The sequence below is a fragment of the Sinocyclocheilus anshuiensis genome, unplaced genomic scaffold (assembly GCF_001515605.1).
Source record: "Sinocyclocheilus anshuiensis isolate Anshui unplaced genomic scaffold, SAMN03320099.WGS_v1.1 scaffold93, whole genome shotgun sequence".
In the NCBI taxonomy this organism is placed as follows: Eukaryota; Metazoa; Chordata; class Actinopteri; order Cypriniformes; family Cyprinidae; genus Sinocyclocheilus; species Sinocyclocheilus anshuiensis.
The window spans coordinates 1364050-1377832 of record NW_015539852.1 but is presented as its reverse complement, the minus strand read 5'-3'; the positions used below and the strand labels follow the sequence as shown (position 1 = coordinate 1377832).

The window sequence follows — 13783 nt, the reverse complement described above, 5'->3', positions numbered from 1 at the left end:
ACAAAAGATTTCTACTTCAAATAAATGCTGTTCATCAAAGAATCCTGAAAAAAAAAATGCATCATGGCTTCCACAAAAATATTAAGCAATAAAAAAAATTTCCAACACTGATAAAAAGAAGAACCATTATAATTAAAATCTATTAAAATAAAAACAGTTATTTTAAATTTAAATAATGTTTCACAATATTACTTTTTGTTTTTACTGTATTTTGATCAAATAAATGCAGCCTTGGTGAGCATAAGTGACTTCGTTCAAACCATTAGAAAATCTTTATTATTCCAAACTTTTGAATGGTAGTGTATAAATAATATTCTTAAAGGGGTCATATGATGCAATTTCTATTTTTCCTTTCTCTTTGGAGTGTTACAAGCTCTTGGTGCATAAAGAAGATCTGTAAAGTTGCAAAGACTAAAGTCTCAAATCCAAAGAGATATTCTTTATAAAAGTTAAGAGTCAGCCACACCTACCTAAAACGGCTCGTTCTAACACGCCCCCACATATCTACCTCACTATGTGGGAAGATTTGCATAACGCCGCCCAAATGTTCACGCAAAGAAAGAAGGCGTAACTTTTACGCTGCAGCCATTTACTTGAAAAAAGTAATCTGATTACGTAACTCGCGTTACTTGTAATGCGTTACCCCCAACACTGGTGGTTCCAAAAACGCGTCCAGGAGTAAGTTCATTCAACTCAGAGTATGTTCCGACGAGTCACTATGGAAACAGACGCTAAGAAAAAGCGCACCATGCTGTTTCTTTCTTCTTCTTTTGAATATGAATTATATTGTTTGATGCTAATATATCAGATGTATTTTAGAAAATGCCGATCCATGTGTGAGATAATATAAAATGTAATAAATAAATATAACAAATTAAACATTACCTTGTCATAGTGTTTTATAATTTGTACAGATAACTGTTATATATGCCAATAAAATAACCCATAACCTGCTCCGGAGCAGGTTATCTTCAGAAAGCAAGTTACTATGGTTACTTACAAACCCTGAAAGTAACCTGTTTTGGAACCGAAAGCTGAGGTTATCCGCTCACTTATCCTCAAACATACCCGGTATGTCACATAACCTGCTTTTTGGAATACCCCCCTGAAGATACCAAACTTAACTTTTCTAGACAAAGACCAACACAGCAGGTACAGTAAATATTTCTTTTTAATACGGTCACAGCAGTTTTTACATTGGGGGAAACAGGGAACAATTTTCAGTCTCTTAATAAAAACACTTCCTCACTGAGGCCACACACATACAGATGGAGAGGTTCATCCTTATGTGGCAAATTTCTTTTGTTTGATGGGTGCAGGCAACTGAGTGGCGACGTCCTCTAGAGGGCGCTCAACCACCACCAGAGACTGATCCGAGATCAGCTCAACACACAGGATATCCTAAAAAACAGAAACCAAGTAAAGTAATACACTTTATATCCAAACTTCTGGGGGGGGAAAAAGTATATGTGGCTCACACACACACCTTGAAGGTCTTGCAGACTTTAAAAGCATGGCTGTGAGATTTCCTCTGTTCTTCTGTGAGGCTCTTCAGAGTCAGCTGATTGTAAAATTGAGCTTTGTCATCAGGAAGTGGCTAGAAAAGGAACACGCATTAAAATAAATAAATAAAATACATTTAAAAAATCTAACTACCAACATTAGAAATATTAGGCTCCTAACCTTGTAAAGATAAATGACATAGACATAATAAATAACAGTATCAAGAAAAGTTTAATTTAAAAACAATTGTGAAAAATAATAGCACTTTTTAATTATTTGTTTTTTCAGACATTCAGACTTAAATAAGAGTGGCAAATGCTTTCTGAATTTGACTGAGTCTGTCTCACCAGGCTTTGGTCAATGATGCAGAGCATGTACGTATCATGCAGGATAACATGGGATGGATTTTGTGGATTGAACATCACATTGAGACACGGTGTGTCTCTTTCCATCCAGAGGCGATGAAGGCCCTTCCTCTGCACCGTTCTGCTCCAATCCGTGTACTGTTTCTGCTCTATGGAATACTCGCACATCTGTGGTGAACAAGAACACATGAGACCAAGAAATACAATCAAACCTACTTCATCACCCTTACGCTATTCAATGGAGGTTGTCATAAATGCTCAGTGATTACCTGTTGATCTGCATACATCATGAACAGACAGTTTGTTGTTGGGTGAATGCCCATGGCAGTGACAGCAGAGCTGTATACAGGAACTGTGCAATGAGCCTGAAACGTATGAGGTCGTTGTTAACATCCATCTTCTGTCAAATGTTTCTATAAGGTTATATAAACATTGCGGTCACATAACACACCTTCCGTGTCTGCAGGTTGTAGATGTGAACCTCGTGGTCACTGTTTGCAGAGGCCAACCATTCGCCATCCTCACTGGCAGCTAATAAGTGAATGGCCTGATGGGAACCTGGAGGAGGACAAACGATTTTAGGAAAGTTTTTGGAAGAACTCTTATACTTTTTATCATTTATTTGATCAAAATACAGTAAAATAGTAATAATGTGAAATGTTACTGCAATTTAAAAGAAGTTTTCTATTTTAATATCATTACTCCAGTTTTTGAAAACAGTTGGGTTGCTTAATATTTTTGGAAACTGATACTTTTTTTTATTTTTCTGGATTCGTTAATTGAATAAAAGTTCAAAAGAACAGCATTTATTTGAAATAGAAATCTTTTGTAACATTATACATAAATGCCTTTCCTGTCATTTTTGATCAACTTCATGCATCCTTGAAAAATAAAGTATTAATTATAAAACTAACATTTTCACACCAAACCCTATAGTCCTCTCACCTGACTTAGGTTTAAGGGTGCCCACAAACTTGCATCCTGATTGGCTGAGAGAAACTATGTGCACTGATGATTGTGTGGAGGCGGAAAACAAATGGGAGGAGTCTGAGGAGAAGCAAAGCTGATTGGCTGAGCTGAGTACCTTTGGAAGTTTGGATATCTGAAAGAAGAGAAACAAAAACCGTTGGTCTACTATTTAAACGGTTTTCATGGGGCCTTTATCTGAGGTCATCAGATTCTTCAAAATTCAATGAAAATCTATGCATTTCTTTAGCATGCTTCAAAACCATTTAATGTGTTTTCATGCAGCTCTGTGGAAATCTACAGTACCTTGGTGATGCTGACGTTGTTATTGTCGCAGTTTAGCCTGTAGAGCCGTAGACTGCTGGCTGTGGAGTACACAATCCATTCTCCACAGGGAGACAAGGCACTGCAGTGGATGTGATCCTCACCCTGCAGATAAACATCCCAGCTCAATCACTCCATTCATTTGAGCAGCACTATGAATGTCACAACTCTCACCACATTCTGCATAAAGTTTTACAGATGACTTTTCGATATAGGTATTTTGTGAAATTATTTTAATCGATTTTTATGTTTAAAATGACAATTTTCAAAACAAGCACTGTACCTTCACTTTCAAATGAAGCAGCTTCTCTGGATTTCTTTTTACAAATACACTGCATCCTGGTATGCCTGACAACAGAAGACCAATAGTTAACAACACAAAAGACATTTCATACTAAAGTCAACTCTAGAAATCATTTCATGTGTTATCAGTCAAAAGTCTAAGAGTCTAAGACAAGACACTTGACTAAACTTGTTTCTCATTATTTTAAATCTTTTAAAATATTAAAGGCTTATGCTTTTCTGCTTGATATTAGTTTTATAAAACATTCCAACATGAGAATAAAAATGTTCCGTATGGGAATGTTGTATAAAAGCATTCCAGAACGAATGTCATGAAGAAAGAGAAGACAAAGCTAAACATGAACAAAGGCTGCTTTTATTTGATAAAATTACAGCAAAAACAGAAATAATGTGAAATATTATTAAAATAAAATTTTCTATTTTATTATATTTTAAAATGCCATTTGTTCCTCTGATGGCAAAGCTGAATTCAGGGTTTCTGCAGACATTAACCCTTGTGTTGTGTTCAGAACCCTATCACACTTACTCTCGAGACAAACAGAGTGAGCTTCAGCGCGAGCTTGTATTCTGTATTCTGCTAACTTACTGCAGTTCTCTCTGATGACGCAGTAACTTATCGCGGGTCGGTCTGTCCAATGATTGTAAACAGTCATTAGGTCCGTCAGACTGAAGATATTTTAGCGGTAATGAGACCAAAAATAATTAAGACCCATCGAATCCGAATTTAAGACATTTTAAGACTTTTTAAGGCCTTATATTAGGAAAACGTTATTTAAGACATTTTAAGACTTTTTAAGGACCCGCGGACACCCTGTGAATTACTCCAATCTTCAGTGTCATATAACCCTTCAGAAATCATTCTAATATGCTGATTTGGTGTTTAAGAAACATTTATTATTATAATTGTTGAAAATAGCTACTTAAATTTTTTGTATAGAAACATAATACATATTTTTCAGGATTCTTTTATTCATGTTCAAAAGAACAGCATTTATTTGAAATATAAATCTTTTGTATCATTATAATGGTCTTGTAATAATAATAAATAACTGTTAGTTTTTATCAATGTATTGCGCTCCTTGCTGAATAAAAGTATTACTTCTCTCAGAAAAAAAACCTTACTAACCCAAAACGTTTAAATGGTAGTTTAAATTCCTTATTTCCACTTATGCCATTTCATAGCTTTTAATTGCTTTACTATTTTTCTAAAATATTAATTGTAAAAAATGATTAGGAGTTTCCAAACTTTTAACTAGTATTCTATATCAATGATCACACTGAATATCATCCTCACCTTTTCCTTCACTCTCTCCCAGTCTCCAGAGCTCCAGACGACCAGGGTACTGGAAAAGCATCAGGCCTGAATTCCTCGCACAGAACACCAGTCTCCTCTGCAATGCAACAGAGCACAAGTCCCTCCCATTAACAATCAATTACAAACATGCTGTCTATGTGAAAGTCACAATTTCACAATACTCACATGTGGAAAGTGAATCTTCCTCAAAGCAGAGGCCGCTGACCTCACTTCGATCTTGTCTAACAAAGGTTTCACGACCAGCTGTGCATCCATACCTGAGACGAGAATGCTTTTAAACAAAAAATACTTCAGTCATATGATGATTTGTGTGATGGAGGCAGCTCTGTTTGAATAGTCTAAGAATAAACTCACCTCCTGAAACCACAGCCGTCGTGATCTCCACCACAGCTCTGATGTCATGCGTGTGGTTCTTAAATGTTCTGGTTCTGACCCATTCTTTGTCATCCTTTCCCAAAACCATAGAGACGAACTGGAACTGTACCACAGTTCCTTCTGAAGTCCCGGCAACAAGGCTGTCCTCATTCTGCCATTCAAGAGGTACAATAAGATAAGATGTTATCCTGTTCATATTCTTATAGTATGTCATGTATTCTATTAAGAGAAAGATTTCAGGTTTGGAAAACACGCGTACACTACCATTGAAATGTGTGGGGGATTTAATTTTTTGAAATAAATTAACACTTTTATTCAACAAGGACACATTAATCAAAGTTGGCAGTAAATATTGTTAATGTAATAAAGCATTCCCATTTCAAATAAATGCCGTTTTTAAACACTTTATTAATCAAAGATTCCTGGGGAAATTTTTTTAACACTGTTTCCACAAAAATATTTACCAGCACAACTTTTTTTAACACCGATAATAAGAAATGTTTCTCGAGCACTAAATCAGCATTTTAGAATGATTTCTGAAGGATCATGTGACACTGAAAACTGAAGTAATGGCTGCTGAGAATTCAGCTTTGCCATCACAGAAAATACATTACATTTTAAAGTATATTAAAAAAGAAAATTGTATAAACTGTAATAATATTTCAGTTTTACTGTTTTTACAGTATTTTTGATCAAATAAATTCAGCCTTTGAGAGTACAGTGAAAGAGTTGATCAAAGAAATACAGCCTTTCTTTCAAAAACCTTAAAAAATATCTTAAAGGGGTCATATGATGCTGCTAAAAAGAATATTACGGTGAAAGCCGATCCGGTGATCCACAGCACTAAGTTGATGTATTTCCTCAGCAACCAGCACAGATCAGCTCTAGGCATGACAAAGCGATATAGTCCTCTTTTGGAAGGCCAAACAAAGTAGCTTCGCTTTCACAACGAAGCACACAGCGCCTTCACGACATGGCGGCGGCAACAATACTACAGCGAGAATAAAAGTTACGCCTTCTTTCTTTGCGTGAACATTTGGGCGGCGTTATGCAAATCTTCCCAGATAGTGACGTAGATATGTGGGGGCGTGTTAGAACAAGCCGTTTTAGGTAGGTGTAGCTGACTCTTAACTTTTATAAAGAATATCTCTTTGGATTTGAGACTTTAGTCTTTGCAACTTTACAGATCTTCTTTATGCACCAAGAGCTTGTAACACTCCAAAGAGAAAGGAAAAACTGAAATCGCATCATATGACCCCTTTAATGACCCCAAAGTTTTGAGCAGTAGTGAATAAAGTCATAAACGTGTAACATTTGCTCGCAAACCCGCAGCATTTTTCTCACCTGAGAGACTGATAATGTCAGCACATCACATTTTGTGACATTATGGCTTTTGATTAGTGTACCAGTTTGATCATCCCACAATTTGACCATTCCCACAGAGTCTCCACTGATGATTGTCCCATCCGAGAGGTAGACCACACTCCACACCACGCATTCCTTACTGCGGGATGTCCCAACCCCTCTGTCAGCCAGCATCCTGTGTATAGAGTGGCCTAGAAAACATATTAAACCCTTGATTACATTAATATTTTCCAGTTCTTCTACTAACGCTACATAACTGACTACAGTAATACATTCTGGAGGAATGACACCATTTACCTGTCTCTACATTAAATATCTGGATCATATCCATCATTCCAGCTGCAATTTTGGAGCCTGATGGGTGCCAGGACAGAGAGACGATGCGGCCTATGGAACAGGTAATCAGATGTTCATTTAAAAAAAAAAAAATACAATAACAAATCATGACATGAAAGTTTCAAATATGACCACAATCTTACTTTTTTGCCTATCCAGATTTCTCTCAAACTGTATTTTGTCTTCATTCACCTCAAACAGTTTCACAGTTCCGTCTTCACAACCAACCTACAAATGGTAAACACAAAATCTGAACAAGCTTCTTTTTCTGAAGTACACTTCAGCATACATTTAAACAGAACTTACGACTGGAATATAATGTACTTACATGTCAACTGAATGTAATATATATTTACAATTAAATGAAAATATAACTTAAATTGATTTTAAATGCAAACAGTTGAACTTGAAGAGTGATAAATAAGAGTGATTAATAAGAGAAACAAAGTCATGAAAATGTACTCTCTATAAATACCATTAAGTGGGCTTTTATTTCATTAGTGCTATATAATTTGCAAGAAAAACTTTTTTTATATATAACTTTTAGATTTGCAAGTGCACAGTCAATACAATTATGCATACTTCTTTTTCACAAGTGTTTGCTTGCATTATCTTACCTTAAAATAAATGGCATTTGTTTTTAAATTGATTTCATTATCTAATGCAGTGGTTCCCAACCCTGGTCCTGGAGGCACCCCAACACTGCACGTTTTGCATGTCTCCTTAATCAAACACACCTGATTCAGGTCATCAGCTCATTAGTAGAGACTTCAAGACCTGAAATTGGTGTGTCAGAGAAAGTGTCACATGCAAAATGTGCAGTGTTGGGGTGCCTCCAGGACCAGGGTTGGGAACCACTGATCTAATGCATTGACATTCATACATTAACTGTGGCTGATTTTTGTTACTGTACACATAGTAAACATACCGCTAAGTGTGTTCCTTGTTGATTGCCTGTAATAGTCCAGATTGGCCCTCCATAGGCATCTATGGTGTATTTCACTTTCTGGTTTGTCAGGTCATACTCCGTTATTCCACCGTTTAGTCCTGCACTGAACAGACGATCCCCAACCCAGGACAGACCTTCAATCCCACACTGCTCTCTTCCAGGGATGATCTATGGACATAGGAAATGTAATTAAGCATCTTCAACAAACTGTCTGCTGGTCAAAAAACATTTTATCAATGTAGCTCTTGGTCCCCAATACTAAGACAGAGTTGTCTTATGAGCATCTATTTGATAAATATGACTGAACGTACCTTTTCTTGGAAAAATCTGTCTGAACAGTGGAAAATCTCCACGGATCCGTCCATCCTCGCCACTGCCATTCTTTCAGTATCTCGATTGAAAGCCAAGGCTCTGATTCCCGACGGCATGTAATCAAAGAACCGAACCCGGTGAACTTTAAACTCCCCCATCGCTGATCTGCGATCTGTAGACATCATGAGAACATTGTTTTAGTCAAAGAAGAATCTGCTATTTTGATCAAATAACGTTAGTTGAATCAGTGCGTAACGTTACTGGTCACTACAGAGATCCTGGACGACATTAGGAGCCTACATGTTTATACAACTGCGAATGTAACTGTGTACACAACATAATTTGCTAATTTATTAGACAGTTCGACTAAGCGCCTCATGTATTAGTTTGTCTCTGAAAATTTCTTTCTGAAGTAACGTTAACTTAAGTTAGTTTAACTGCTGATTTAGGTGGCACATACATCATGCCGTACGATCCGAGAAGAACAGAATGCAAATATAAAATGACAATCTCTTTTCTTACCTTCTTTTCTTATTTATTATTCTTTCAGATTTTTTTACCACTCAGAGAAGTAGCGCACACGTTGAGCTGCGTCCACATTGGTTACCCCTGACCCGGAATGGAAGCTTCTTCTTCTGTGGATTTATTGGCGGGTCGCATACCAGCTTTTGCCTTTTCCTCTTCAGTCACTGCTTTTTCCCCTTCATCTATTAAAACTGGAATATTCTGATTTCTATAAACTCCAACCATCTTTTTAAGGACACTCCATACTTCTCTCAACTGAGTTTCACTTCCTATTGTGTTACAAAATGATTGCCAATACCTTTTTTTGGCTTGCTTAATTATCTTCCTTGCCTGAGCCCGTTTGTTCTGATATGGAACGGAAGCTTCTGCCTTCTGTCTACAAAAATGAATTTCAAAATAAAGGTCCACCAATATAAAACAAACATTATAATAGATATTGTTTCGATATTGTTGTATTAGTGCATTATGGCAGTTACAACTATAATTACAATGTAGCTACAATTTAATTACCTAAATAACGCTAGGCCGCTGTGTTTTTCGTTGTGAAAGCGAAACTACTTTATTTGGTCTTCCAAAAGAGGACGATATCCGCTTCGTCATGCCTAGAGCTGATCTGTGCTGGTCTGAGGGAATACATCACCTTTCACCGTGAACGAAGCGGAATCCAACTACTTTGTTTGGTCTTCCGTACAGTATGTGGAAAATAATGTTTTTTTTTTTACCTTAAACCGCATAAACACATTTCATTACACCAAATACACAAAATAATGTTATTTTTAGCAGCATCATATGACCCCTTTCTTGTTCAGTTGCAAATATTACACATTATAATGTATTTAAACCAATTAACTTACAAACAGGGTGAAAACATAAGGGTGAAAAATAAATAAAGAAAGAAAATAATAGAAATAACTACAAAAAATAAAATAGATAAACAAAACGTGCCGGGAGAGGTAATAATATATAAATCAAAATACTATATTACCAAAGTCCCGTTTATATATTTAGTCTTTACGGCAAATACGGCTCAGCATTAAAGGTCTTTATAGCGCTCTTCCCAAAAAAAAAAAAGTTTCAAAACTGTCCATGTACACTACAGCCTTACTTCAGCAAAGACTTTTAAAAGGGATTTTGACTCAAGTCAACAAAACCTTAAATAAAAAAAAAAAATTTAAAGTAAAATAAAAATCAAAGTAAATCTTCTTCATGATAATCAGTGAAGTTTAAAGTACTTCCCATAAAAGGGAGAAAGGTCTTGAACACTAAATATTTTAATTAATACACGTATGATAACAAAATAACTGAATAAAGGTGGTTTCATGAGAGTTATTACAGAAGATCCTATTTATATTTTTGCCTTTTTAAATTTATGTAAATAATGATTGCTGGATAAAATCAGATGATTTCTTTCTTTAGCTAAGATCAAACACAGCAGTAGCCTGCCCGGCGTCAATTATTACTGAAATAATTCAGTTTTAAACCACATAAAATTTTAGTTTTCAGACATTTAAATTATTTACTAGCAAAACAGACCTTAGTTAAATACACACGGATGTTTGTGTGTTCGTTAATACACTGTCTAAGGAAAGCTGCAATAATCCTTTCAAATCTGACGACGTGTTTTATTCCCATAAATGTGTAGTTAAATATAAAGTTCACACTATTCTTCTCCTAGGTGCTTTTATGTAGCTATTTCGGGAGAAATGGGTGAAATTGCGTGATGTTAATCCAAAGATCCGATTGTCTGTATATATGAGCATTATAAAGTTTTTAAACAACAAAAACATTCACTTACACACATTTGACAATCGAAACATATACACACGAATATGACACAGATAGGCTATATTTTATCAAATGTTTTATTTGGAATTACAAGGCAGTATATGCAGCACCAGTTTCAAATGTTTTGTTTTACTGAAAGCTGTATTGTGGTTTGTCCCACTCGTCAGATTTGTATAGCTTATCAGAGAGCAGTAGAGTAAAACATAGACCTGCACAATGAGTAAACAACAACAACAACAGTTATTGATACCATCCCTTACGAAAAAGAAGTTTATTCAAGTGTGCTATTAGTAGGCTATACTTCTTTTAAACTAAAAATAGGAAGTATACTTTTAGTCTACTTTTTATGTACTATTTGCATACTTACTACATAAAGTATACTTAAAAATATACTTGAACTTTACTTAAGTATACTTACTAAAATAAACTTGAAGTATACTACTTTTTGGTAAGGGATATGAAAAACAAATAGCTTGCAGTGATAGAGCACAGACGGGATTTAACTGTTGCTTGGTAATTTTGAACTAGTTGAGGCAAGCACCTATAAACATGATTTTTGAAAAAAATAAAACACTTTAAAGGAGAAACATAATTGTGTTGTAAGTAATTTAAGTCTTTATGGAGCATTTCTGTAACAAAATTTAAATCCACACAGTAACTGAGCATTTAGCATACATAGCTGTTTTTGGTGTTTAAAGTGGAAAAAAAGTTAATCCTCAGCAGCATAAAAACCACACAAAATATCTTCCTTTAACACAACTCACTTAGTTAATTCTGCTTTTTACCCAAAATAGGCATATGTAAAAGACATATTATTGTATAAGTTCTTTGATACTTTCTGTGGTCTGTTTTTGGCTTTTATCAGAGGTAGGAAATTTTAGCTTTGCATTTCTGTCACTCCACCTTAAGCACCAGAAAAAGAGCACCAGATTTGAACCGATCGCTGATTTAAGCTGAAGAGAAAGGCTTGTGCAGTTCTGTTGGATTTGATGGTTGGAGTTCAGGTATAAGGGTCAGCGGTTACTGGTTACTTCAGTCCTCCAAAATGGAACCTAAATGAGAAAAAAGTGCCTCTTTTAATACATTAAATCATAAAAAAGTTGGGATTCAGTGGTGAAACTCAACTCACCTGTCTCAGCCCAAATGCTTGTGCTGAAGTTTCTCATAGCTCACTGCATTGTTGGAGTTACTTCCTGAAGAATAAAGATTAAATTAATTGTCATTCTATTAATAATGGCTGCTTTTATTCTTCCCTTTCCTACAGCTGAAACACAAAATAAATTGGTGGTCGTACTAACCTAAATAATCCTTGTAATCTTTGAAGGACTTGTGTCTCAGGCTACGTCCATCTAGAGGGAGAACAGTTAAATGTGTTTAATATTTTTATTTAAATATATTAATTATGCAATCTACTGTTGAATGTGTGAATGTAATCTTGCTTGGATGTTTTCAGAAACAATGTTTATAACCACCATACTATATAACCTACACAATGGATAACGTGTGAGTGGACGGCGTGATGGATGTATGAATGAAAGTTTGGATAAAGGAGCCCCTTCAGACCTGAGTTTCCACGCTGTTTGATGCACTGGCCTCGGTTTGGGATCCCAGCTGATGGGTTTCCCGGGTTGATAATGTGGCACTCGTAACCAGTTGGGCAGAGCAAAGGCTCATCTCCGTCCTCTGTGGTGCTACAGGCCTCAGCTACACATAAAGACAGTCAAGCAAGTTACTGAGGTGCATATCTGTGTTCAAGCAAGCTACCAGTGTGTTCTGATACACTAGGGCTGTGTAGCACCAGCAAAGTCACGATACGATACGTATCACGATACAGCCTATATATGCTCTATTCATTCTTTTTTAGAAACCTCGCACTTTTCTACTCAATTTTAAACGTTGTAAAAATTGTAACAAATTAAGTGCGGTCCACTGCCAGTTAGACCCTTCTTGATAGTTTTCTCCAGGTATTATACAGTCAAACCAAAATTTATTAAGACACCTTCAACATTTCTCACATTATCACAGTTTATTCGCTATAGTTTAGAAAACGGTAATACAATATGACAAGAACTCAGAGTTAAACTGTGTCAGAAAAATTTCATCTTGATAATGTCAGATAGCTTTGATAGAAAGGTATGTAATGAATTAGGTTGAATAGCTGTCAGCTGTTAAATTTAACTACACTATTAGATAATGGCAATTTAGGTCAACCAATTACCAAGCAATGCTTAATTTTGTTCAGTATGGTGTGTAAAACGGTCGCATTAGCAATTAAAGAAAAACACTTAAGCAAAACATGGTCTGGTCAAAGTGTCTGAATAATTTTTGGTCCCAAATTTGTATCAGTTTTACTGGTAGTCCAGTGTATGAAGAATTTTTGGGTATGATTTGTCACAGTTTACTTTGTTTTGCTATCCTCACTTACATAAATGAACTATAGTGTCCTGCACCCACTAGTAAAAAAATATCAAAGTGCCCTGCATCCATTAGTAAAAAAAATATCAAAAATTATATCTGGTGTCTGAATAATTTTTGGTTCGACTGTATATATTTGTAAGTCCTTGAGAAGAAGGAGAGGAGTCAGCTGAACCCCCTTGACCCCTCAGATTGAAAATTTATATTTAAATAATTTAACAACATTTAAATAATTAACAGTCTGTTTCTGAAGAGCAGTTCAGATTTCTCTGATGGAGGCTAATGGTCACATAACATTCAGATAAGCAATAAAATATTTATATATTATAAAATACTTTATTTTTTATTATTTTAATATATTATAAAGATATTTACATAAATATTTATAAAAATTTAAAGTTAAAAATTTAAGGGGGTCTGAATACTTTCCGTACCCACTGTATATATATATATATACACAGTATATATAGTTTTATTTTGATTGTTTCTATTTTTCTTTGATGATACATTATATTTTTATGATTTAAGTAATGATTTGCTTTTCATGAAACCTCCTGCAGTTCCCTCACAAACCCCCAGGATTTCACAAACCCCAGTTTGGCAAACTTTAATACATTATAAATATTTGCGATTTGTCAGAATATGTGGCCACTTTTAACCTGCTTCCTATGAAGAAAGATGCATTTTGCTGCCAGATGTACAGTAGGTGTAGTTCCAACCTCTATAAGAAGGAGCCAAATAGACATGCTAACCAGGCAAACCTGGCAGCATAGTTGCTAATGAAGAGCCTGGGACTGTGCGCCTTCTTGTGGTGCCATCAGCAAATCAGCATTGTCATGAAGTGTCAGCGTGCCAATGCTACCTACAGTGGGTACGGAAAGTATTCAGACCCCCTTAAATTTTTCACTCTTTGTTATATTGCAGCCATTTGCTAAAATAATTTAA

The 13783-nt window shown here is 35.5% G+C and overlaps 2 protein-coding genes across 4 annotated transcripts in view; both read right to left on the bottom strand.

The window, feature by feature from the left end:
• Positions 1–1155: 1155 nt before the first annotated feature.
• LOC107684668 (UTP4 small subunit processome component) lies at positions 1156–8751 on the bottom strand. 2 transcript variants are annotated; one of them, XM_016480980.1, is made up of 17 exons: positions 8674–8751; positions 8113–8285; positions 7781–7969; positions 6996–7080; positions 6814–6903; positions 6496–6707; positions 5131–5302; positions 4942–5033; positions 4756–4852; positions 3442–3506; positions 3141–3263; positions 2814–2970; positions 2320–2426; positions 2138–2233; positions 1851–2036; positions 1487–1597; positions 1156–1401 (listed from the first exon to the last, which is right to left on the bottom strand). In XM_016480980.1, the coding sequence occupies exons 1-17, from the start codon at positions 8711–8713 to the stop codon at positions 1285–1287; spliced, it is 2112 nt and encodes a 703-aa protein (XP_016336466.1). In that variant the 5' UTR covers positions 8714–8751; the 3' UTR covers positions 1156–1284. The 2 variants fall into 2 exon arrangements, with proteins under 2 accessions (XP_016336466.1, XP_016336467.1); XM_016480981.1 differs by having other exon boundaries at positions 8636–8745.
• Positions 8752–10881: 2130 nt separating this feature from the next.
• LOC107684670 (WAP four-disulfide core domain protein 1-like) overlaps positions 10882–13783 on the bottom strand; it is a 12046-nt gene continuing 9144 nt past the window's right edge. For both annotated transcript variants that reach the window (XM_016480987.1, XM_016480988.1), the window contains 4 exons: positions 11987–12127; positions 11722–11772; positions 11553–11616; positions 10882–11475 (listed from right to left, as the gene is read on the bottom strand). In XM_016480987.1, coding sequence (XP_016336473.1) covers positions 11558–11616; positions 11722–11772; positions 11987–12127 — 251 coding nt within the window. In that variant the 3' untranslated portion in view covers positions 10882–11475; positions 11553–11557. The remainder of the gene's footprint in view (positions 11476–11552; positions 11617–11721; positions 11773–11986; positions 12128–13783) is intronic.